Raw genomic sequence first — 26,592 nt, 5'->3', positions numbered from 1 at the left:
TTCAAACTCTTACATAAATGTGCTAAATTGAAACAAAAAGCAAAGAGCAAGGCTTGATTGAAAGATTGAAGATACAAATATGACTGGATAAAGATTAAAGGGTTTTTGATATTGCTACAACTCTATAATTAGTTTAAATTTAATCTCTAGTTTAAATTTGATTTTTAAATTTTGAATTATTTAGTGATAATATTTAGAATTATTTAGTAATAATATTTAGGAAAAATCTAGCTAAATTTTAGCACTAAAAGTGTGTATAAATACCTAGTGGCTACAGCCAATTGAACATACTTTTACCTTTAGCATTTAATAAAATTCTTTACTTTTTTCCCATTCCCACGTCATACTCAATCTCTTTTTATTCTTTTTTTCCCTTTTTCTTTCAACCTTTTGGTTTAATTGCCTTCCAAGGCCTTTTCTCTTTCTACTTTCCAAAATTCCATTTCAACCATTTATTTTCAAGCATTATTCTTTCCATGATTAACTAAACCATTTTTAGCTTTAGCTCAAAAATTGCTCCAACAAAACAATCACGAGATACAAATCTTGCTAAAAAAAACCTCTCAATTCGGTATTCGCTATCTCTCCGGTATATGGGATAGTGCAAATTCGTCCCTCAAAGTTGATTCAATTTCAATTCAAAAAGCACGCATTGGGTTAGAATCATTTGGCGTGCAGTTGGGAAGTTGAGCCGGCGATGCTGTATTCAAAATCCCGCGAACAAATTGACGTGTTCAATTGGAAAAAGCTAGTTGGATTCCGTCAAGGGAGATAGTGATCGAATTTAAACGACCTACACATTTGAGGTCGTTAATTCAAGTTGGGCTTTTCAGATCACAAGGCTGTCGAAGTCCTAAATTATAGGTACGTGCCACGTGGTTGGAAATTTGGCAAGGGTCGATTTACAGGTGATACTGGGATCAACTATGAGAGGAAGAGTTGGAAGTTTGAGGGATCCTCAATTGCTATAACCAGTTTATCGCTTGGAAAGGAAAAGTTGTTTCAAGGATCGATTTAAGATTGGAGTACACTAATGCTAAGGCTAAGCTTAAAAAATATTTTATTTATCTATTTATTTTATTTTCTTAAATTTATTTTGCATTTTCAAATATATTTTTATTTTATTTTATTTTTCGTATTTCCTTATTTTATTATCTTAATCAATTTAAAATCCCTATTTTTATTTTCTAGCATTGCAACGCACTGGTCGTGGGCACGACTATTACCGCGACAACGATTCTAGTCACCTGAAAAGTCGAAATTAGACAACCAATCCCTGTGAATTCGATCATACTACTCTAGATTTCAATTTACTATTATTTTTTGTAGGAATTTATATTTGATGGTTTCGACGCCCATCACAAAATTAATTATGATTCTATCTATGATTAAGTTAAATAAATTATAGAGAATACAAACTATAAAGTAAATTGATACAATATATATATTAACATTTCAAAATTGTAAAATTATTTTATAATAAATTATTAAATTTAAAATTGTTATAAAATAAAGAGAGATTGAGATAATAAAGAACAAATAAAATATGAAATCAATAGAGAATGTACTTTATTGATCAAAAGGGATGATTATAATGCTTCATCAGAGTCTCTATTTATAGGCATAATAAATATAAAAGAAGTAGAGACCTAATTCTAATAACTATTAGAATTTAAAGTACATCAAAACTTTATCTTGATCATGATGGACATCCACTTAATAAGATATCCATAACACTCCCCCTTGGATGTCCATTGGTAGATAATGTACCTCATTAAAACCTTATTAGGAAAAACCCTATAGGATAAAAACATAATGAAGGAAAAAGAGTACACAATCTATAATACGCATAATATGCTGCCTTATTAAAAACCTTACTAGGAAAACTCAATGGGACAAAACCTCGGCTAAGGGAAAAAGAGTACAATGCATACTTACTCCCCCTCATGAAAACATCACATACTTTCTCATATTCTACGTATTCAATCCTGAATACTAGTTTTTCAAGTGACTATTTGAATGTATTGCTAAGCATTTATATTATTATTCTTTTAAAAGTCATGAGTAAGGGAAATTTGGGGGAAATATATTTTGATCTCTTTAGGAGATTCAATAATAATCATAACAAAACTTTAGTATTAATTCTTTTATAAAAACACAAATAGGCATTTTGGATCATTTTATAATCCTCCTTCAACTACTATTCACTAAGTCAAATTTACCACATATGTTCAAATTATTTCAATTTATATAAATGAACAATTTCTCGAGAATTTCAATATGCTTCTAGCATCCTAGATCCTTTTAGGATTTTATTTTAAACTTTACTATATAGTGATTCATAAAAGGTTGTAACAATAACCATTAGACGCAAGTTGCATATTTTATGAATTGTCAATTTAATAATATATTTAAAGGTTATTGCATCCACCACAAAAGAATATTACATCTTTTCATAGTCAATGCCAGGACTTAACGAAAAAATTCATATTTTTATTCTGCTTTTGCAAAATTACTTCAATTGCACCCTCACTGGTTTTATACCTTCAAATATTTGGACTACTGGTCCAAAAACTTCACGAATTTAATTGTATTTGAGTTGTGTCTTTCTATTTTGATCAATTTATTCCATATATATATTTTTCAATACGTTTATTCAAGATCCTCCTTTTATTTCATTATTTCAGTAATAATATTGCATGCAAAATCATTGTCAACCACTTTTATTATTCGGTTCTACATTTTCTTGAATTGACATAACTTATCGAGATCTCTTCTTTTTATTGTTTTATTATTTAGTTTCAAGTACCTGAATCTCTTTTGGAGTTTTACTTATTAGTTATGTCTTAGGTCTCTTCTACAGCACCTGCCTCCAGTATATGATCATGGAGAAGAATTTTCATCTTCGGAACCGATCAATCAATTACTTATTCTAACTGATTGTCCTACTAGGACTTTGATTCAAATTAAAATATTAACTGGCATATAACAATTGGTTATTCTTATTAAGTTTGTAAAACAATTAACTTGTAATGAGTTATCCTTGTTGAACTTCTGGTTCAAATTACTCTCCCCCTAACTCATTACAAGTTATTATTTCTCTTCCCCTAATGTCGAGAAAATTATCGAATCAAAATTGTAATTACAAATCATGTCATAATTGAATCTCGAATACATTCAAAACATCTAATAAATATAAAGAAACTTGTAATTAATATATATTCCCAACTTTTTTTGAGGATTCACTCATCTTTGTGCATTGTGCTGAAGCAATTGGAACATATACGCACTTAAAAAAAATTCAAAGATGAGAAACATTTAGCTCTTGATCAAAAACCAATTGTAATGAGGAGTATTTATAACTTATTGACTTGATGTGTACAACATGTAAATCAACATAATCTCATGTCAAAATAGGAAGTTTAGTTCTCATAAGTAATGTTTTAGACATTAATCAGAGGTGTTCAATCAATCATTTCTCTAATCCATTATGCACAAACTTTTACAAAAGTTTTTCAAAATCAATCAATAAAAGATTGAGATATAAACTCATCAGTATTAGCAAGATGAATTGTCTTAATTGCATGATTTGAAATTAATTATTTAAACAAGCAATCTTGCAAATGACAAGTTGCAAATTGATAACACATGTGATTATTCTGTAAATACATCTACCAAAATCATATAATATCAAAACCATCAATATGTTGGATGAATGGGCCCACATTCATTTCAGAAATGTAAGACATTAAATCTCAACTTTAGCTAGTGAGTTTCTAATAATCAATTTTCATTGAGAACAAGTAACATATGAGAATTTTTTTAAATTAAATAATCTTCTAGTACTTTAATAATGTCCATATGAATTCTTAATTAATTTTCTCATCATATATGATCCAGGATGGTCTAATTGGTCATGCCAAGTAGTAAATGCATTTGTATCAATAAACTTCTGGTTTACTTTAACATGTGTTTCAATTGTACTAAATTGTAACAAATTAATAATTTTACTATCATTCATTTTATTTTGTATCCACATATAAGTGCTATTGTGACACTTATTACTGGAAATGTCTAAATCAATGTGAACATTATAATGTCACTAAGTCAACAAAATATATATAATTTTCAAACAATTATATGCAATATTTGCTTCAGGGAATATGCCAAAATCTTCAAATATCTAAAAAACAAAAATTGAAACTTCAGGTGCATCAAACCATAACGAGTTTTAGATAGAATTATCATATTTTATTACTCATAAATAGATCTTTTACAGTCAAATATTTTTCTTCCGACCCGAAAAGAAGATCACAAAGACTATAAAAACCCAATCTTCTCTTTTTTATCCTTTCAAAATAAATATTTATTAAAATATTGATTCATATGAAATATAATATTTTTCTCATTCACAATCTATGTCGAAACCACCTTTTTTTGAAAGGGCCGACTTTTTATTGTAAGAAAATGAAAAAAAAGGTGGGAGCCGCCACCAATCTTTTTTTTTTTAGGTGTGATCGGGTCACCTTGTGATTGATCGTTTTAATAAAACGTTTTGATTTACTAAAACAACAATTTTGGTCTATGAAATTCAAGAAAATGGGTTCGGGAGTCGGTTACATACGAGGAAGGATTAGCACCCTCGTAACGCCCAAAATTGGTACCTAATTAATTAATGTCTTAACGTTGAAAGTCGAAAACTCGAAAAGAATTTAAAAACGATCCTTTTTTATTAATGTTGATTTAAAAAAAACTTGAATAAATTGAAACGAGCATTAAAGGCCCTCTCGTCTCGAGATAACAAAATGTCACATCCCGTAAGTTAGGACACGACATTTGAACTCTCGAAAATAAGCTTGCCTTTTAATTGTTTTATTTTAAAAGTTGTACTTTGATTTTTTTTTAAGAAGGTATTCGATTTTTTAGATCCAACAAGAAAAATCGAAAACCCGTAAGTTAAGGTACGACCTTCTCGAGTTTCTAAACGTAGAATATTACTTTTATTTTTATTTAAAATTCAGATATTTTAAAATCTAACAAGATATTTGGCTATTTAGGTTCAATGAGAAAATTGAAACCCCATAAGTTAGGGTACGATTTCTCAAATCTCCAAAATGTGAAACATTGCCTATTTTCAAAAGTTTCCCTTTTTTACAAATTTGGGTAAAAATTAATGTAACGTTTAAAATAATATGTTTAGTTTATTCGATTATGGCATAAAAATGATTAAAACGTAAAAAGAAGTCATACTTAACGAATAATGATAATGCGACATAAATTTGGAGTAATAATAGCATAATATACATAATAAGATATAAAACATTACTTTTTATGTGCAACATAAATCATAATGTTAATATGCATAAACAATAATTATGATGATGAAAACAATAATATAAATAACAATAATAATAATGATGAGGATGAATAATTCTAGATTTTGGAAGTACATAAAAAGTAATGAATAAATAAATAATGGAATAAAATAAAATAATAAGGGCAAAAAATAAAAATAAAAATAAAACAAGCCAATTAAAAAATAAAAAGTAAACAAATAAATAAAACTAATGTAAGTTTGATTAAAAAATGAAATTAAATAAATAAAATATTAAAGGAAATATTAAATAAAACATTTCTTAAAAGATAAAAAATTGAAGTTAAAAAGGTTAAGGATTGAATTGCAATCAGAATGAAATGTGGGATACAATTTATAAATTACAAAAATTGATAAAACACAAATAAGGATCAAAATAAATGGGTGAAAAACAACAAGGGACCGAATGGGAAATTATTCCTGAAATTCTTATGTGCTTTGTTTCTTAAGGGACGAAAATGAAATAATTCTGAAATCATCGGGCAAAATTAAAAAAAAATAAACTAAACTAAATTGCAACGCGTTAAAAATACTGAGGGGCAAAAGGGAAAATATCCTTGGCCCTCCTATGCGCAGCATTTTATCCAAGGACTAAAATGGCCCAAAAATAAAATTATAGGGTAAATTTAAAAATAAAAAAATGTGACCGAATTGAAAGATCTAAAAAAAGCGGAAGGGCTGAAGTAATAAATAGCCCATTTAAACAAAACACGTAGATCCCCCCTTGGAGCAGGTCGGGTAGCGGTTTGATCCCCCCAAAGTGACACCGTTTTGGGCATCTAGGGGGCCTAATGAAACGGCGCCGTTTTGATGCTACTATTTAAGCCCGATTTTTTTTTAAAATTCTTCATTTTAGCCCTTATTCTCAAAAAAAATAAAAAAAAATTCAAAACTCTCTCAACTCTCTCCCCTTTCCAAACTCTAGCATTGGGTTCCAGTGATTGGCCACCGTGGCGGCCGCCGGTCACCGGTGACAGCGCCGCTGTCCATGGTGGCTGGAGATAAAAATGGCCATTTTCGGCCTTTTTTACTTCTAAACCCAAAAAATATCATCTTTCATCAGAGATGGCAACCTCGGCCTAGCCTTACGATGGCGCGAACGCAAAAAAGAAGAAGGTAAGATTCAGCCCTTTTCTTTTACTTTTTGTTTATTTCTTTAAAAAAACGAATGAAAAAGCATAGAAAATAAAACATATTAAAAGAAAAAAACACCTTCGTTAGCCTTTGTTTCGATTTGCTTTTTTCGTATTTGAATCTCTTGAAATATTTTTGTATTCAATATCTCGTAAAAAATTACAACTTGTTTGTGGTGGCTTTTTATAGCCGAGAAAGAAAAAAATACAAAGTTTTTCATTTTTCTTCGTTTGCTGTTGTGTTCTCTGTCCTGTCTGCAGGTACGGAGGCCATAGGCCAGCTATGTATGGAGGTTGACATGGAGGAGGCAGTGGCACGCCTAGGGTTTCTATTTCTGCTGTTTGGCTGAAAATTGTTTAGGTCTTAGGCTTGTTGGGCCACTAGGGTTTTTATTTTTGGGCCTGTTTAGGCCGTATGTAAATGGACTTTGGACTGTTTAATTTATTTTGATTTGGTTTTATTTTATTTTTTTGTTTTTGGTTTCTGTATGGGCCCAGACAAATTGGGCCTATTACAATCTCAATATAAGATCCATTATAAATATATTTTAAAATCAATGGATTAACCATCAAAAGTTCTTAATATATTAGCTCTTTTGAAGCTTTCGACTAGTTTTGTACTATCAAATATTGGAATAATATTTGTTTGTTTTAGTACCAAATATGATAAATACTTTCTATAGAATTTATTACTACATTCTTGTAACACCCCAAACCCGGCCTAGACGTTATGGCCGAATCCAGAAGTGTCACATGAAATGGGGTTGAAAACTGTTGTCGTTAAGTTAAAACCATACCAGTTCATTAGCCCTTATAGCTATTAACAATTTCAAAGCTCTCATTCATTTAATTGCTTAGAGGTAAAACGTGTTTGTAGCGTAAGCTTTTAAAATCGTTGTGTTTAGAAAATCATTCAAGATTTTAGAAAAACCCTTGCTTTTGGTAAAATTCGAGTTTGCAGTTATAAACTCATAAAATTGCAGTCTAACCCAAGTTAAACTAAAATAGTCCATAAAGTCCGAATTACATGGAATAAACCCAGAACAAACCAGAACATGAAAAATTAAATCGTAACTATAACCAGTTCGAACATGTGGTCACCGAGGGGCTCCGCAGCACCGATCTACCTAAGATTGTGGATTACCTGTATAGAATAAACAGAAAATAGTGAGTTTACGTAAACTCAGTTTGTAACCCCATAGAATTAAGTATGCTCACAAAAATAAAATCAGAATCAGTCAGATATAGATTCAGGCTTACGCCCATTACAGATACATATACAGATATGCAAATTAGAATCAGAAATTAGATATCCTACCCCCATCCTCTATACACTATCTCCGACCATCCTTACACACCATATGGGGTTTAAAACACCCATCTAGCCCTACACACCATGTTGTATCGAAGCGGCACATAACAGATATAACGCAGCCATGCTGCTAGATAATAGGCATGCTGCCTTTTAGAACAATTCCTCCAATATACATCATCCTACCCCAATAATAGTAAGAGATATAGAAACATTTATGCAATTTAACATGCTCAACATGCTATTAACCAGATCAATAATCATACATGCACAATACTATCATGCTGAGTATAGGATATCAGTCAAACACGTCATACAGTTTAGGGTTTGTTAGCCCTTACTGACCCTACAGTAGGCCCACAGTCGTTTGGGACGACCCGTGCAACCCTAAGGAAAAATTCAGATATATGGGCCCACATGCCTATGTGGCCCACACGTCCAGATTGGCCTTGCACATGTGGATCACACGACAATCTCAGATATCAAACGCTTATGTGGCCCAATACGCCCTTGTGGCCCACATGCCCAATTTGGCCTAGCCCGTGTGGCTCACACGGCCACACTTCGACCATTACACGACCACCTCCAGCCACCACACGTCGTGTCTTGCGCACGACCTGGCCTTCGTAGATCACACGACCGTGTCCCCACACATGGCCTACCACACGGCCTTGTGGCATCGATAATGGTATTTTACGGCTTTTGTCGAATCTCGTTTTTCTACGTTTTAGGTACACACACCTAGTATTGATTCGCTGCAAAAACAATCCCGAGACCACCAAAATCGGTAACGAAAAGGAATCCCTAATGCTTAAATCATTGCAGGAGCACCAACAAATTCTTGCTCTCCACCTAACTAGAACAACAAATCAAACCCTTTATCAACACTTGGGCAAAAAGCATTAAAATTAAGCAAAACGTAACTTACCCATCGAACACGGAAGATGTCACAAAAGAAACGAATCAGAAAAGCCGAAAAAGGTAGGAAGAAGAAGAAAATTTTAATCAGAGGAGATGGGGAAAACAACGTAAAAAGGAAAAAAAAGGATTTTGGAAGAGAAAATAGAAATAATATCCCACAATCCCCTAATTATCACTAACCCACTACTCAGAATTCCAACTGCACCGAGACACTTGCGCAGAACCGAGCAAAAATAAATACCCATGCTTGCACAAGGATTCAAACACAGAACCTCCACACAATACATAGACTCCCTTACCACTCAAACCAGCAGGCTCATTCTATTATGAAGTTACAGGCAATTAAATATAAGCCCACTGAACAGAGATAGGGCTTAATTCCAAAAATAACAAAATTTACTAAAGGTAAGGCTTGAACTTGGAACCTCTCACATATACCCAGAACACTTAACCACTGAAGCAAATACACAATTGTGTCAAACAATTACAGAAACTATTTTGGGGCATTACAATTCTCATATCCTTCCTCAAAGAATTTCATAATTTTTCATTACTAATTTATTATTTTTCTTAGCCACTATAAGGTATGAGATTGTTCAAAATCTTATTAAAGTCATTTTCACAATATTGCTAGTACAGAGCACATTAGATATTTCAATCATATAGTGTAATGTATTTTCTTGGGGAATATATAAAATCTGAATACAGGAGTATCTCATTTTATTTATATATATGGTTTTAATGTAAAACACATGAAGGTTTTATTCAACATATATCTTTTTATCTGAAAAATAATATTATATTTTTAAAATTTTGCATCACAAGGAGCTAAAATATAAGCTCTTAAAGAGCATTTTACGCTTTGATGCAATATTAGCTCTTTAAGAGCATATAATCATTTTATTGTATAACCTTAATGAATGCTTAATTTATTTTTTAAAAAATATTTATTCATATAAAAATAAAATGAACAAGTATAAATAAAACATATATTAAACATAACAAATAATAAATAAATAAAACATATATTAAACATAACAAATAATAAATTCATGTCACTAATAAATCATTGTGATTAGAGAATATATATTTTATATATCATGAAATTATCACAAACAAGATGAATATCCTAAAGTTCGTGACAAGTAAGTATTTTTACTCACATTTCGCAAAAATCATATATCTTAATCAAAATCAAAATTAAACCAATCAGTTCTATTAAAAATGAAAAAAATATTTATCTCCACATAAAAATCCCAATAACTAAATGCTTAAAGGGTTTTATAAATTCATAAAGATATAGATAGTGAATTATATAAATTGAATTTTTAATAGAAATCAAATAAAATTTCAAAAAGTTAATTAAATTGACTTACATTACCATGGATGAGAAGTAGTAATTATAAACATCCTTTGTAATGAAGAAAAGATATCATCCCCAAGCAAATATCAAAAGTAAACTTTGAGAGTGAATCTTACTTCTCAATTTATTATAGATAATAGTATCAAATCTTTCACCATCTTTAAGAACAAAAAGAAAAATAAGTTAATCAAAACAATGACAACGCATAATGAAAGAAGAATAAAAATAATAATCAAATATAAAATATTAAATAAAAGAAATTTCTTGTAAAAACTTTACATCTTGCCGTCAAAGATATTGAAAATCATGAAGGATAAATTTGATCATCGATAAAAAGAACTATTATTTTGAGCAAGATCATGTTGATAACGTGTTATAAAATAAAGATAGATGAAGAGAATAAAGAACAAAGAAAATATAAAAGCAATATAGAATGTACTTTATTGATCAAAAGAGATGATTATAATGCTTCATCGAGTATCTATTTATAGACATAAAAAGTATAAAAAAGTAGAGATTTAATTCTAATAACTATTAGAATTTAAAGTACATCAAAACTTTATCTTAATTTTGATCGATATCCACTTAATAAAATATTCATAACAAAAATATATTTTTAAATAAAAATATTTTAATAACATTTACTAAAGTAAATTTATATATTTTTCAAATATCATTAATTAATTTAAATAAAAATATAAAAATTTATAATATTATTACATAAAATAAACCATGGTTCAGTCGAGAATCCAAACTAATTATATTATATGTGTGTGAGAGTGAGATGAGATTAAGACTTAGAAATACTTTTTTAATTTAATATTTAAATATAAATTCAGAAATTTGTGTCTAGGGAGATTTTGTAAACCTGTTTTCTACGTGAATCTAACTCCCAAACCAGAATATGCTTGAGCTTCATGAAAATTACAACAAAGTTTAGCACTTTACATGAAGCTACAAATCAATTTCTTTACTCTTCACTCTCTAAATCCTTATCATCAGCATCAACCACTAAACAACTTCACCGAATCCACTCGATAATTATTACTCTAGGACTTGAAAAATCGTCCTACTTCTCTGGTAAACTCATAAGCAAATATGCTCAGTTTAAGGACCCAAATTCTTCATTCTCAGTTTTCCACCAAGTTTCACCTACAGCTAATGTTTACCAATGGAATTCAATCATTAGAGCTCTTACCCACAATGGGTTATTCACTAAAGCACTAGGGTTTTATGGCAAAATGCGAAAATTGGATGTTTTACCCGATAAATGTACTTTTCCTTCAGTTATCAACTCGTGTGCGGCTTTGGTTGATATTGAGATGGGACAACTTGTTCATGAGAATGTTTTGAAGATGGGTTTAGGTGCAGATTTGTATATTGGGAATGCTTTGATTGATATGTACGCGAGATTTGGTTGTATGGACGAAGCTTTAAAGATGTTTGATGGAATGCCTGAAAGGGATGTTGTGTCTTGGAATAGTTTGATTTCAGGGTATAGTGCTAATGGGTATTGGGTTGAAGCATTGGAATTTTATGATATGTCAAGAATGGAGGGAATTATGCCGGACTCTTTTACCGTTTCGAGTGTTTTGCCTGCATGTGGAGGTTTGGTTAATGTTAAAGAAGGTGAGCTACTTCATTGTTTGGTTGAGAAGATTGGGCTTCACGGCGACGTTGTGGTAAGTAATGGACTTCTTTCTATGTACTTCAAGTTCAATAGGCTCGTGGAGGCACGAAGGATTTTTGATGAGATGGTAGTTAGAGATACCGTTAGTTGGAACACGCTGATATGCGGGTATTCTCAGATGGAGTTATTTAAAGAGTCGATCGAGTTGTTTATGCTTATGGTGAATAGGTTTAAACCTGATTTACTGACCATTACTTCTGTTCTTCGTGCTTGTGGTCATTTACGTGACTTGGAATTTGGAAAATTCGTTCATGAGTACATGAAGAAAGGTGGGTTTCAAAGTGATGTCACTGCTGATAATATTCTTATTGATATGTATGCGAAATGCGGTGACTTGCTAGCTTCGCGTGAAGTATTTGACAGAATGATGTGCAAGGATTCTATTTCATGGAACTCGATGATTAATTGTTATATTCAGCATCTTAATTATGATGAAGTGTTGAAACTTGCTACGATTATGAAGGTTGATATGAAAGTTGATTCTGTCACTTGCGTGATGCTCCTCTCTGTTTGTACTCAGTTAGCAGACAAGGAGCTGGGGAGAGAAATTCACTGTGATATAATTAAATTGGGATTTGATTCAGATGTTATTGTCAATAATTCTATGGTTGATATGTATGCTAAATGTGGACTAATAAATGACTCGCTGAAAGTATTTGAAAACATGAAAACTCATGATAGGGTAACATGGAACATAATTATAGCAGCATGTGTTCCATCTGGGGATTTCACTTTAGGTTTGAGAATGATTAATCAAATGAGGACTGAAGGAGTGATGCCTGATGTGGCCACTGTCTTAGGCATCTTGCCTATGTGCTCTTTTTTTGCTTCCAAACGGCAAGGGAAAGAGATCCATGGCTGTATTTTCAGATTTGGATTTGAAACAGATGTTCCAACTGGGAATGCACTAATTGAAATGTACTCTAAATGTGGTAGTTTGAAAAATTCTATTCAGGTATTTGACCGTATGAAAGTGAGAGATGTCGTGACATGGACCGCAATGATATCTGCCTATGGGATGTATGGAGAAGGCGGCAAAGCATTGAGAGCTTTTGAAGATATGAAAGCAACAGGTGTTGTTCCTGACCATGTTGCCTTTGTTGCTATCATCTATGCTTGTAGCCATTCAGGTTTGGTTGAAGAGGGTTTGGCTTGTTTCGACCAGATGCAGAAAGATTACAACTTGGAGCCTAGAATTGAACATTATGCTTGTGTGGTCGATCTTCTTTCTCGTTCTGGATTGATAACTAAAGCAGAGGACTTTATAAATTCAATGCCACTGAAACCAGATGCAAGTATATGGGGATCTCTACTTAGCGCTTGCCGATCAAGTGGGAACATATTGGTTGCAGAACGCGTTGCTGAGCGAATCCTTGAACAAAAGTCAAATGATACTGGCTATTATGTTTTAGCATCAAATGTATATGCCATTTTAGGGAAGTGGGATCAAGTGAGAATGATACGAAAATCCATAAAAGCTAGAGGGCTCAAAAAGGATCCTGGATGTAGCTGGATAGAAATTAAAAGAAGATTGTACGTGTTTGGAACTGGGGATAAGTTCTTTGAGCAGTTTGAAGAGGTTAATAAGTTACTAGGGATAATTTCTGGTTTAATGGCTAAGGAAGGTTATGTGGCTGATCTGAGATATGTTTTGCATGATGTTGAAGAGGATGAAAAAAGAGACATGCTTTGTGGGCACAGTGAAAGGCTTGCCATAGCATTTGGATTATTGAACACAGAGCCCGGGACACCATTGCAGATTATGAAAAACCTTCGGGTTTGTGGGGATTGTCACACTGTGACCAAGTATATATCAATGATTATGCAAAGAGAAATATTAGTGAGAGATGCTAATCGCTTTCATCTTTTCAAGGATGGAACCTGTAGTTGTGGAGATCATTGGTGATGATGGGTCTCGTGATCATATTTTTTACCAAGAGAACAAACCCTCTTCGTCAAAAAGAAAATGAAAAAGAACAGAGACTCCTGCTAATGTGGTGGGCAAATATCTGCTTACATGTTGACACGTTAGAATTTGAGTACATTATTTCTCCCTGGATGATCTCATTATTTTCCAGATAATTTTATACCATGAAGAACCAATCATTATACTTTTCTGATTTCTGTCTTATCATTGTTCTGAAAAAATTCAGCTCTTCGGTAGTTAAATTATTCTCCTCTCAATTTCCAAGATCAGAGAATCTTTGATTATTTGACAGCATTGAATAGCTAACTTTTAGAGATTATAGTAGATTTTTAGAGATTTTAAATTAGAGATATTCTTTTATTATATGATTCAATGTTTCATGTATAAATATTTGTACATATTTTAAGAAATATATAGTTTTGAACAAGTTTTCCTCAATATATTAAAATATTGATCTCTAATTTCATCATGGTATCAGATTTTTTATCTGCTTTTTTGGGATAATTTTTTTTGTTCAAAGTTTGTTCCAAAAACCTATAAACACAAAATTGCTACTTTCCACCCTAGTCTTATATTTTTCTCTCACCGCCCCTTCTATTGAATCTGCATCCACTCGCCGGCGAAACCCTAGAATTCGATGACCAAAAGACCCACATGTAGGCCCCACGCGCCGTCACAAGCTCTTGCATCTTTGTTTCACATGCCGCGCATGGCCTTCACCTACTATCGTCGTGTTTTTCTAAAGTTGTCGTAGTGCTCTTTGCTCCCTTCCGGTCATTCTCCTCTAATTGGTGGTGTACTTTGGCTAATTTTTTTGTGGGATCTCTTTTGTGTTGTTTTTTTTTTGTGGTTTTTTATTTTATTTTTTCAAGTAGATTGTTTTAGGGGTATTAGTTGTTTTTTTTCAGCATTATGTCAATGGACGACAAGTTCGTGATTCCGATCGATTATTCATCGTTGCAAATTAGTTCTATAGAGCTTGATAGACATAATTACCTTGCTTGGTCAAGGTCCTCCTTGTTGTTTATCAAGGCTCGTGGCTTGCAGGGATACATCATCGATACCATGTCAAAACCTAAACTCACTAGTTCAACTTTTAGTCAGTGAGATTTAGCAAATTCTCTTGTTATGACATGGCTTATCAACTTTATGCAATCCCATATTTTCAAAACTTATTTGTTGCTTGATACTGCAGAAAAGATTTGGAATGTTGCTGCTCTCACCTACTCCCGTGTCAGAAATGATACGCAAATTTTTGAGATTTGTAATAAGGTTCATGATATAAAACAAGGAGAGCTAATGATTTCTCAATATTTTGCTGAGTTAAGAGGCTTGTGGTAGGAACTTAATTATTATCAAGATATTCAAACTACTTGTACCAGTGATGCTGAAAAATTTCAGAAGATGGTGAAAAAGGAACACGCTTTTTATTTCTTGGATCAATGATAGCTTCTCCCCAATCCTCGCGAAGCCTATATGTAGATAGTATTGCAAATCTTGTGCTATTTGAAGTCTACACTGGGTAAAGGTATTTTCTTCTCCAACAATAGTCATCTCAAGATAGAAATATTTACAGATACATATTAGGCTAGCTCTCTTGATGACAGAAGGTCTACAACGGATTATTGTACTCTTGTGGGAGAAAACTTAGTCATTTGGAGAGGCAAGAAACAAAGTGTTATGGCTCGGTCAAGTGCAGAGGTTGAATATAGGGCTATGACTGAAGGTGTTTGTGAGCTTTTATAGCTACAAAAGGTACTAGAAGAGCTAAAGTTGTTGAACGAAAATGGATCAACCTTGTACTGTGGCAACAAAGCGGCCATCAACATAGCTCAAAATCCAGTGCAGCACAATAGGATCGAGCACGTCGAAATTGATCACTATTTTATCAAGGAAAAAGTAGCTAGTGGTGTTTTAAGTCTATCTTATCTAGCATCCGAAAAACAGTTGGTTGATGTTTTTACTAAAGGGTTTAGCAGTAAGATTTATCACAATCTTCTTTGAAAGTTGGGCATGCAAGACATCTATGCACCAACTTGAGGAGCGTTGAGAATCTTTGATTATTTGACAATAACCTTTAGCGTTTATAGCTGATTTTTAGAGATTCTAAATTAGAGACCTTCTTTACTTATATGATTCAATAAATGCTTCGTGTATATATCTCTTTACATATTTCTGAAAAATATATAGTTTTGAGTGAGTTTTTTCTCAATATATTAGAGTATTCATCTCTAATTTCATCATCATCTACTTCCATTGTGGTGAATTTGTATGAATAGATGTGGAAACTAGAAAGTGGGACTTTTTTTAACACTTTTTTTTTTCTCATTTTCCTTTGAAGTTAATTTTGCTGCTCAGTAGTTGGATTCTTTTAATACTTGCAGTTCTCAGCCCTGTGTTCCTGACTATATATTTTGAAGACAAGGATTTTGATAAGAAAGATAAATCAGTTCTGCATGTAAATATATTGCTGTCTTGGACCTGCTTTGCTTAATGAAATTTTCAGTGTGCTTATGGAGGCATAATAATTAAGCTTTATTATGTTACTATTATTTTCCACTTACAATCCTTTTGATTAAGCTGTTTCTTTGCATTAGCTAGCTGCCATTGGATAAGAAGTGAAAAAAAAACCAGCAACAACTGATATAATTCACGAGGCTATCTGGTTCAAAAATTACACCTTCAGTTTCTTGACAGATTACAAACGAAAATCCCTCATTTATGGTAAATAAGCTCCAAGGCCTTGTCTACACACATAGTTTTGAACTTATTGCAGCAATATGATGCCTAAACTTTTAATGTAAACTACCAATGGAAAAGCCTCAGGAACAGGTCATTTTGCAGGATGGTATTTGTCATAAAGTGCTTGGTACTTGATGATCATCTTGTCACGAGGAGGCCAGGTATCTTTAATCACAGGGAGTTCTGAAAATTCTTGCATCCAGGCCGATAACAATGGATATCCATCACCAACTATGTTGAAGCCAGTTACCTCTTCAAAAATAGAGATCAAGTTAGCAAGCCAACCGAAAACAAGATCTACCAGGCCTATCTTCTCTCCACTGAAGAATTTCTTTCCTTTCAGCTCTTCTTCTACGAATTTCAGGTTCTCCATCGTTGCAGCCATAGCTTCCTCTCGGTCTTTCCCTTCTTTGGTGAAAGCACCCCATGCTGATGGTAGTAGCTGCGCCAACAACAAGAACAGAGATACGTTTATGTTTTCTCAAAGGGATACAGAAACAGAAGATCCTTACCTTTTCATCATTAAATTTGGCCCAGAACCGTTCCCTGGCTCTGTGGAGAGGATCTTGGGGCAATATGGGATTTTGCTTCCATGTCTCATCAATATATTCAAGAATCACAAGGGATTCAGAGATGGGGTTCCCATTGTGAACAAGAACTGGGATTTTCTTGTGGACAGGGTTATACTGAAGAAGCAAAGCGCTCTTGTTGGACAGATCTTCATCAATTGCTTCATATGGTATACCTTTGAGCTTCAACGCCCAAACAACCCTTAATCCAAAAGCGCTTGACCAGGTCTTCAAAAGCTTCACTTCTTCTGCCATTTTATTTTGCTTTCCTCAGTCTTCATAGTTTAACAGCATATATACTACTTCAATTTTCACTGGCTCTATTTTAACTATAATTTTTGGTAAAAAACCTCTCCAATCCCTCTCAATTTCAAAATTGAGCAAATTAGTCCCTTCCGAAAAAATTGAAGCAATTTAATCCTCGTTAATTTTGGAAGCGAGCAACGAAGGACAATTAAGCATAACATTAATGTCTTCGGTCAATTATACATAAATTTGATTGGTATAGTAACAAATTAAGCCTTTGATATTTATATATTTTGTTATTTTGACCTTAATTCTAATAAGTTCAACAAATTCAATCTCAACATTTACACATTTATACAAATATGGGATAAATTTGTTAAATTAGGACTTGATTGATAGAATATGTAAATTTTAAGGGCTAATTTTATTATTATACCAATCAAAATTATTTCTAAGTCATGATTATCCTTAGTTGCTTATTTTTTACATTGATAGGGATTAAATTGCTTTGATTACTTTAAGAGAAACTAATTTTGAAATTGAGAAAGAATAAAGTGACTTTTAAAAAATATATTTTCTTTGTTATCGGGAGAATCATAGTAAAAACCAATTATTAGCGGCAAAGACTAGGCTGTAGGTCTTTGAGTACTCACATCCTTGTAATATGGGTTTTGTTTGCTTATGTACTGGTCGGCAGTTTGGTTGTATTTTTAATGGTTTGATTTATTTTATTTTATAAATTTTGCATATATGATTGAATTGTATTTATATTTATTAATTCTTTTTACACTTCAATTGTAGGTGAATAAATATATTATTTTTACAAATAAATAATAAATAATATATTAATGTAAATGATATTTAAAATAACTAAGGAACAAAATACTTTTATGAAATGTAGAAGGTTTTTTAACTATGGTATAAAAAGTAAATGATAATTCAAGTTTATTGTAAACATTAATAAATCTATCAAAAGATTTTTTGTATCTTTGAATTAATGCATAACATTATTAAAAGAATATAGGAATTTAGACCTACATTAAAAAGTAAATTATAATATTAAATTAAAATAAGAAATAAGTAAAATAACATGTATAAATGATATTTATATTAAATTGATTTAATATGAAAAATATTTACATTAAATTAATAATGATTATAAAATAATTTTAGAATTTTTGTTTACTTTTTAAAATTTTCTTGACTTTATTTTATTACATTAATAAATATGAAAGTATTACTAAATAATTATACAACTCACACACTTTGCAAAATAATCCTTGTATGAAAAATAGAAAGGCTATTACAACCCCATTTTTCTATATATGTGGAAAAACAGAAGAAAAAACCAAAAAGGAGAAGTAAATATGAATTTTTTCTTGGTAGAAGTTTGGACCCATTGCGCTAATCTGTCACATGGGCGGCTCTTAGGATTTCATAGCCAACTAAAAGTCAAATAAGTTTGGGCAAATATGGAAAAAAAATTGAAATATATTAGTTTTTATTTCAATTATATTGTTAAATTAATATTAAAAATATTCTATTGAGTCTTAGCTTATTTGGCGTCGGTATTGTTGCAGGAGAATGTAAATTAGAATGCGCTGAAACACATGATCCTCCTATTTATGGGTTGGGGAGAGGTACTTTTAGAGATTCTATCAAAAAGAGTAGATATAATCGAACTTATAATGAAATTATTAAAAAAATTAATATTAAAAAAATAATAAAAGTGATATTAATTATAAAAAAATAATCTATAAATATTGAAATAAATTGCGTATTTATATTGAAATAGATGTATTAGGATGAAGCAACTTTTATAAAAGAAATTTATTTATTTATTTGATATGTTGAGCTTTTATTATTTGATTTTTGATGATATTTAATATTACTTTACACAATTATTAATAAATTTTATTTTTTAAATATTAGGTTTATTAACTAATAATTATTTATATTAATGCAAATTAAGTGGAAAATTTCTTCTAGATAACATAAGTGGAGAATATTAAGATTAAAGTTAGACATATTTCAAAAACAATACACTATTAAAGTAATAAATCTGTGGGGAAATATTGAATCGATTATAATGACTTACGAAGAGATGGAAGAACATGTTAATCAATGATAATAATATTATCATATTAATATTTTATATTTAATACTAATTCTTTTTATATTTTAATTATTTTGAAATAAAAATTATTAAATAAATAATATGAAAATTATAATTAAATACACACATAATACATCACATAATAAACTAGGATGGTATAATCCATATATATATATATATGCAAGTCTTTTAAATATTTAAATTTATTAAAATTAATTTTTATGAAATTTATGCCATGAAAATATTTAGCATATTTTTCTTAAATTATATTAGTATAAAAATATATTATTTTATGGTTGTTAGCTTTGATGTACCAAATTTTTATATAACAACATTTAAAATAAAATTTTATTTATATTTCCAAAATCATTTGGTGAAAATAATTATTGAAAATTTTGTTAAACATTTTCAAAACATTCCTAAAACTTGTAGAAGTACTCAAAACTATATTCTAAATGTATTTTAATTTATCTAAATATTTTTGTGCCAATCCAAAATGATTTTGGTGTTTTAAACTCATTTTATTCAAGTTTGGGAAGTTCTTATTTTAAATGTATTTTAATTTATCTAAACATTTTTGAGTCAATCAAAAATGTCTTTAAGTGTTTTAAACTTGTTTTATACAAGTTTGGGAAGTTGTATCGATATTTGGAGGAAGTTTTACCGATAAAAGTAAGTCAAAGAGCACTTCAAGCATAATTAGAGGGACTTCTATCGACGCAAGAAAGTCAGTAAGCAATTTTTGAATTCCCTTGCACCTTCTATCGATACAACTAATTGTAACACCTCATACCCAACCCGATCATAGGGACCAAATTACAAGGTGTCACATTTGTTGCCCAAGCAACTACGATCAATTTGTAATTCAATTTATAACATAAAACATCCCAATATAAGTTAAACAGGTATATAAAATGTTTCGTGTTCATTTCTGGGTCTTATATGAGCTTACGAAAGCTCTATTGCTAGCCTGTGGTTGAATTAGAACCAAATTGTAAGAATTTCAAAACATCAGGTTGACATCACGATGTCAGGGGTTCCTCATCGTGACACAATATAATGAGTAGGTCTCATCAAGACCTTGAATAAACCTTGTCGCAAAGTTGAGGATATGTCATCGCGATGTGATATATTGTCTCCATAAAAATCAACATGATACAAGTTTGCATTCAAGATAAAATATGCCAAAATTATACTTCAGAACAACATTGAGCGACTAAGTTTTAAATTCAATTGTTTTCAATACAAAACTAACTTAAACCCTATGTACATGTCATATACTAATCAAAATAGAACTTTACAAACTTTGCTGAGTCAGTGATCGCTTGCAGGACACTGGATCAATTGCTCAAACTATCTGGAATCTACTATACATGCACATAGAGAAAGCAAACCATATGCTGAGCAATTATGCTCAGTGGTAATTTTCATATTTCAAGTTACAAAAAAAGCATGATCAATATAAGAATTCAATTCAAATATACTACAATTCAACTAAAATAATTTGTGTATTCAATATAAGAATTCTATTTTGCTAGAACATTTCACTTGATAATTAAACTAACCTTTTTATCATCCATTCTATTAACAAAGATGTAACATATCTAATTTTGTTACTTACATATACATTTATGTACCAATATGATGTTTAATCTCATTTCCATTCATACTTTATACGACTTAATCAATTCACATTATCATCTATAGGAACGTCTTCTTATTCATTTACTATAATCAACATTTCATATCACATTTCTATCATTTCTGAGCTTATAAGCTCTTTTAACACAATCGGTCCCTAGGACACGTTTTTGGCCATTTCGTATGATCTTTCACACACTACCGAATATCAAATTTCATTTCAATCAACCATATAGCCAAATCATATTTATATTGTAACACCCTTTACCAGGTCCAGTTGTCAGACTTGAGCTACGGTGAGCTACAGTCAAAGCTAAAACAAAATACATTCAATGTAGATCGTGTGACAGCCCAAAATTGACCCTAGTCGGAATGTGGTTTCGGGACCACAAAATCGAGGCATAAAAATAATTTAAAATTTATTTTGATGCCTATAATATGTGTGCTCATGTGTGACATTTTTGATGATTGATTTAGTGTTATAAAGGTGAATTTCACTAGAAGGGACTTAGTAGTGAACTTTGAAAGTACGATAGGGAAATGTGTGATGACTAATTAAAGCATGCATGCAAAACAATGGACTTGCATGTCAAATTCCCCCTTTTTATAGGTGGTGGCCGGCCATAGCAAGGAATTATGGGCAAAGAAAACACGTTATAACATGTTTTGTTAATGCATGATGTATTAAGTGATAAAATAATTAGATGTGGGAAGAGAAACAAAAAAAATGTGTGTAGCATTCTTTCCCCATTGCCGTGTAACTAAGAAAGAAAAACAAAAAAATTGTTCATCTTTTCCTCCTTCTTTTGGCCAAAAATTCTAAGAGGAAGAAGAGATTTTTGCTTCATTTTCTTTGTTTAGAAGAGATCTAGAAGGAGATTTGGCTAAACTTGCATCAAGATTAAGGTATGTATGAGGTTGTGTTATGAGTTTCATGCATGTTTTAGTTGCTAACTTGATGTTCATGTTAGCCATGGTTCAAATCCTTGTTATGCCATGGAAATGGTATTTGGCCAAAGTTGTTATTGTGTTAAAGCCATTTCATGCTAAATGTGAAGCTTGCTAATGATGCATGCAATGATGGATTGTCTACTCTTGAAATTTCTTTGTAGCAATCTTGAGTAAGACATTGAGTTTTCTTTTTTGTTTAACCATGACCGAAGTTGAAAGGGGCATGATTGTGATGTATTCGCCATGAAGCATTCATGAGCATGGTTTATGCTTCTTGCATGTTAGTTAAAATTTGTGCTTTGGATGGTTATGGACACCTTGAAATTGCCTTGCACCTATATGTGTATATATGTTTGCACATGATATTTTGGTGATGAAGAAAGTGATAAATATGTTTGTTTAAAGAAGAAATTTGTTGAAGAATGTTGTGAAATTTGCATGTACATTCGGCCTAGTACATGTATAGGGTGAAAAACCTTGAAATTATTTTTGATTTTGTGTATTTATGACCATGTATAATCGGCCACATGAGTAATTTGAGCACTTGATGTTATGTTAAAATTCTTGAGCTTAAATATATGGATGTATGTATATGTGGCCATATAATGGCGATTTGGTTCAAAGGTTGAATGATAAATTATAATAAAGTGAGAAGATATGAGATGCCGAATGTGATTGACTAGTAAACATTATTGAGAAAAATATTGAATACTTCTACTTGTATTCGTTAAGCTCAAGAGCAAAGGGGAGCTAAATCCGATAAAGGGAAGGAAAAAGTGATCGAATAGCCGTTGAAGCCGTTCGACAACATCCGAAGTAAGTCCTCAAGAAATGACCCTACACGAATTATGTGAAATGAAATATGGATGTGTAATGATAATTGATTTATGTGTTTATGAGTATTTGAATGATACCCGGGCTAAGTCCCGAAGACGATTATGCTAGTGATATGTTTGTGTTTGAGCCTTAGTAACGAAAATGAAACATGGATGTGTAATGATTATTGATGTATGTGTGCATGAGCAATTGAATGATATCCGGCTAAGTCCCAAGACATTTATGCTAGTAATTATATCCGGGTTAAGACCCGAAGGCAATTGTGCTAGTGACTACATCCGGGCTAAGACCCGAAGGCATTCGTGCAAGTTGTTAAATCCGGGCTAATACTCGAAGGCATTTGTGCAAGTCGTTATATCCGGGCTAAGACCCGAAGGCATTCGTGCATGTGGTTATATCCGGTTGTATTCCGAAGAAGCTTGGGCTGGAGGTGAGTGTTGGTTGCTGTAATAAATTTAACTAGTACGCTCGAAAAGCCCAAAGGATAAGGTATGTTTATCTGTGCATTGGAAAAGTCGATATGTTTGAGTAACATTCGCTCAATCGACTAACGAGTTTTCAGCTATTGAATTGGTTGATATCTTGTGAAAGTTTATAATGATGAAGTGTGAAGTAAGTATGATTATGTGAATGTGTATTAATGAAATGATTCATTTGGCTATGTGAATGTAATGCTTTAGTTAAAGCTGATTTTATTGCTTGAGACTTACTAAGCATAAAAATGCTTACCCGCTGCTTTGGCTCTCTGTTTTATAGATTTTGCTCGTTAGCGATCGGATTCGGGATCATTAAAGTCAAGTCATCTACACTATCAAAGCCTCCATTTTGGTATAATTTTGGTTGAACTTTGAAATGGCATGTAGAGGACTACCCTATTGTTGAAGGTCATGTACTTCTCGGTTTGTGTAAGCTTGATAGCCATGCCAAAATGGCTTATATCGTTTCAAGATGATTCTATAATCGTTTGTATGATGATCATTATGGGGTATGGAATTGTTTTGAAAAGATTAGCCATTGGAATGGTTAATCATGATCACACTTTGTGCTATGTATGCAAAAGGGCCAATTGAATCGTGGAAATCATGAGATAGGTAAAGGTTTCCTTGAAATCGAGATCTTGGCAGCAGCAGTGGTGTGGGTTTGAAAAATCACCAAAATTTGTGGGAATGGTATTAAGTAGTGAATAAGTTTTGTAAATGAACCTTGATGAGTCTACTTTCATATGGAAGAAACGAAACGGTCATAGGAGTTACATGTTAAGAGATATTAAAGTTATTGTGAGACAGGGCCAGAACGGTTGACTTTAAAAATTTATTATAAATTATCCAGGAAGAATTAGAAGTCATGCCTTATATGTACAGATTCCATTTTGAGTCTAGTTTCATTCGAAACAAACGACACCAGTATTAAAGCCCTGTACAGAGAGATATTCAAGTTGTAACACGCGAAGGTCGAGCGATCGATCCTGTAACATGGGTGACTTTTACTAATAAACTGTACCAATTGGCCTGACCAAAATTCTAGAAATAAATTCATGGAAGGATATATGAGTCTAAATTCAGGGAAAATTTACGGAATCAGTTTCGAGTTTTGAAACTCGAGATATGATTTTTAAGGCGATGATGATGCAGATTTCTAACCTGTCTCGAAATGCCAAATTGGTCGAGCTTTAAGAGGACTTGGCTCGTTAACCCTCGCGTCCGATTAACCGTGATGGTCTCGGTTCGGGTGTTACAATTTTATTGGTATCGAGCTACGGTTTAGTCGATTCTAGGACTACCGTGATATGTTTGGGGTCTAGCTATACATGCCATTAAATGATGAATTGATAGTGTGGTGATTTCGACAATTTGACTTTGTGTTTGTTTATAGCAATGGATCCCGATCCCAACCGAGCAATAGCCGATGATGTGGAGAGTGTGGCGCTGCTCCGCAAGCAAGGGACAGGCGCGGACTCTCAACCTATGGCCAGCAATCTGAACGATGAGGCTAGGCAAGCCTTTTATAGTGTGATGAATGACTGGTTTAACCAATACATTCGAACTAACACTACTGTTCCACAACCTCCATTTCCGACAAATGCAACCCAAGACCTACAATACCTCCCAGAATCGACCAAATAAGGTCAAGTAAGCCCCAATCGATCAACTCAAGAGAGCCTCGGTGTTCTCGAAAATAGATTTGAGATCGGGCTATTATCGATTCATAATTCGAGATTCGGACGTACTCAAGACCGCCTTGAGCGAGATATGGTCACTACGAGTTTCTAGTGATGCCGTTTGGACTTACTAATGCCCTGCGGTATTTATGGATTTGATGAATCGGATCTTCGCACCATATTTAGATCGGTTCATAGTCGTATTCATTGATGACATCTTGGTCTATTCAAGAAATGAGACCGAACATTTGAACACCGAGGTTAGTCTGCAAATTCTACGGGATAAGCAATTATATGCTAAGTTCAGCAAGTGTGAGTTCGGTTAAGAGAGGTTAGCTTCTTGGGGCATGTGATATCCGATCGGGCATTCGAGTCGACCGAACAAAATTTCAGTCATACTTAACTGGAAGCCTCGAGAAATATTACCGAGGTTCGAGTTTTTGGGGCTTTAGGTTATTACCGACGATTTGTAAAGGTTTCTCAACGATAGCCACGCCAATGACGGTTACTCCAAAAGGATGTTAAGTTCGAATGGACGGAGAAATGTCGAAGAGTTTCGATCAACTGAAAACTTATTTGATGAAGCCCCAATTCTAATGCAACCCGAATCGCAAAGAGTTTGTCATCTATAGTGACGCCTCCCTACTTGGGTTAGGTTGTGTATTGATGCAAGAAGGTCGAGTTGTGGCCTATGCGCCGAGGCAATTAAAGCCACATGAGAAAAATTATCCGACCCATGATCTCGAATTGGTCGCCATCGTATTCGCCTTTAAAGATTTGGCGACATTACTTATTTGGTGAGAGGTGCCATGTGTACTCGGATCACAAAAGTCTCAAATATTTGATGACCCAAAGAGACTTAAATCTGCGACAAAGACGTTGGCTCGAGCTGTTAAAGGATTATGAGCTGGTCATTGACTATCACCCGGGAAAGGCGAATGTTGAAAGGGGCATGATTGTGATGTATTCGGCCATGAAGCATTCATGAGCATGGTTTATGCTTCTTGCATGTTAGTTAAAATTTGTGCTTTGGATGGTTATGGACACCTTGAAATTCGGCCTTGCACCTATATGTGTATATATGTTTGCACATGATATTTTGGTGATGAAGAAAGTGATAAATATGTTTGTTTAAAGAAGAAATTTGTTGAAGAATGTTGTGAAATTTGCATGTACATTCGGCCTAGTACATGTATAGGGTGAAAAACCTTGAAATTATTTTTGATTTTTGTATTTATGACCATGTATAATCGGCCACATGAGTAATTTGAGCACTTGATGTTATGTTAAAATTCTTGAGCTTAAATATATGGATGTATGTATATGTGGCCATATAATGGCGATTTGGTTCAAAGGTTGAATGATAAATTATAATAAAGTGAGAAGATATGAGATGCCGAATGTGATTGACTAGTAAACATTATTGAGAAAAATATTGAATACTTCTACTTGTATTCGTTAAGCTCAAGAGCAAAGGGAGCTAAATCCGATAAAGGGAAGGAAAAGTGATCGAATAGCCGTTGAAGCCGCTCGACAACATCCAAGTAAGTCCTCAAGAAATGACCCTACACGAATTATGTGAAATGAAATATGGATGTGTAATGATAATTGA

General features: G+C 32.5%; 2 protein-coding genes across 2 annotated transcripts; one reads left to right on the top strand and one right to left on the bottom strand.

The window, feature by feature from the left end:
* Positions 1-10,954: 10,954 nt before the first annotated feature.
* On the top strand, positions 10,955-14,523 carry LOC108473826 (pentatricopeptide repeat-containing protein At3g03580). The gene has a single exon (XM_017775606.2). It carries the CDS (start codon positions 11,021-11,023, stop codon positions 13,697-13,699), a length of 2,679 nt encoding a protein of 892 aa, XP_017631095.1. The 5' UTR covers positions 10,955-11,020; the 3' UTR covers positions 13,700-14,523.
* Positions 14,524-16,339: 1,816 nt separating this feature from the next.
* Positions 16,340-17,331, bottom strand: LOC108473827 (probable glutathione S-transferase). Its single transcript, XM_017775607.2, has 2 exons — positions 16,975-17,331; positions 16,340-16,904 (listed from the first exon to the last, which is right to left on the bottom strand). The coding sequence occupies exons 1-2, from the start codon at positions 17,284-17,286 to the stop codon at positions 16,554-16,556; spliced, it is 663 nt and encodes a 220-aa protein (XP_017631096.1). The 5' UTR covers positions 17,287-17,331; the 3' UTR covers positions 16,340-16,553.
* Between the last annotated feature and the right edge of the window lie 9,261 nt (positions 17,332-26,592).

The sequence above is a fragment of the Gossypium arboreum genome, chromosome 11 (genome assembly GCF_025698485.1).
Source record: "Gossypium arboreum isolate Shixiya-1 chromosome 11, ASM2569848v2, whole genome shotgun sequence".
In the NCBI taxonomy this organism is placed as follows: domain Eukaryota; kingdom Viridiplantae; phylum Streptophyta; class Magnoliopsida; order Malvales; family Malvaceae; genus Gossypium; species Gossypium arboreum.
Note: the sequence above shows the minus strand (reverse complement) of the source record. Positions and strands in the feature narration are given on the sequence as shown.

Excerpts from the sequence above, each read along its gene's own strand:
- LOC108473827 (XM_017775607.2), bottom strand. The coding sequence starts at position 17,286 with ATGGCAGAAGAAGTGAAGCTTTTGAAGACCTGGTCAAGCGCTTTTGGA. Across the intron at positions 16,905-16,974 it reads CCAAATTTAATGATGAAAAG|CTACTACCATCAGCATGGGG; the intron begins GTAAGGATCTTC and ends TTGTTGGCGCAG.
- LOC108473826 (XM_017775606.2), top strand. The coding sequence starts at position 11,021 with ATGAAAATTACAACAAAGTTTAGCACTTTACATGAAGCTACAAATCAA.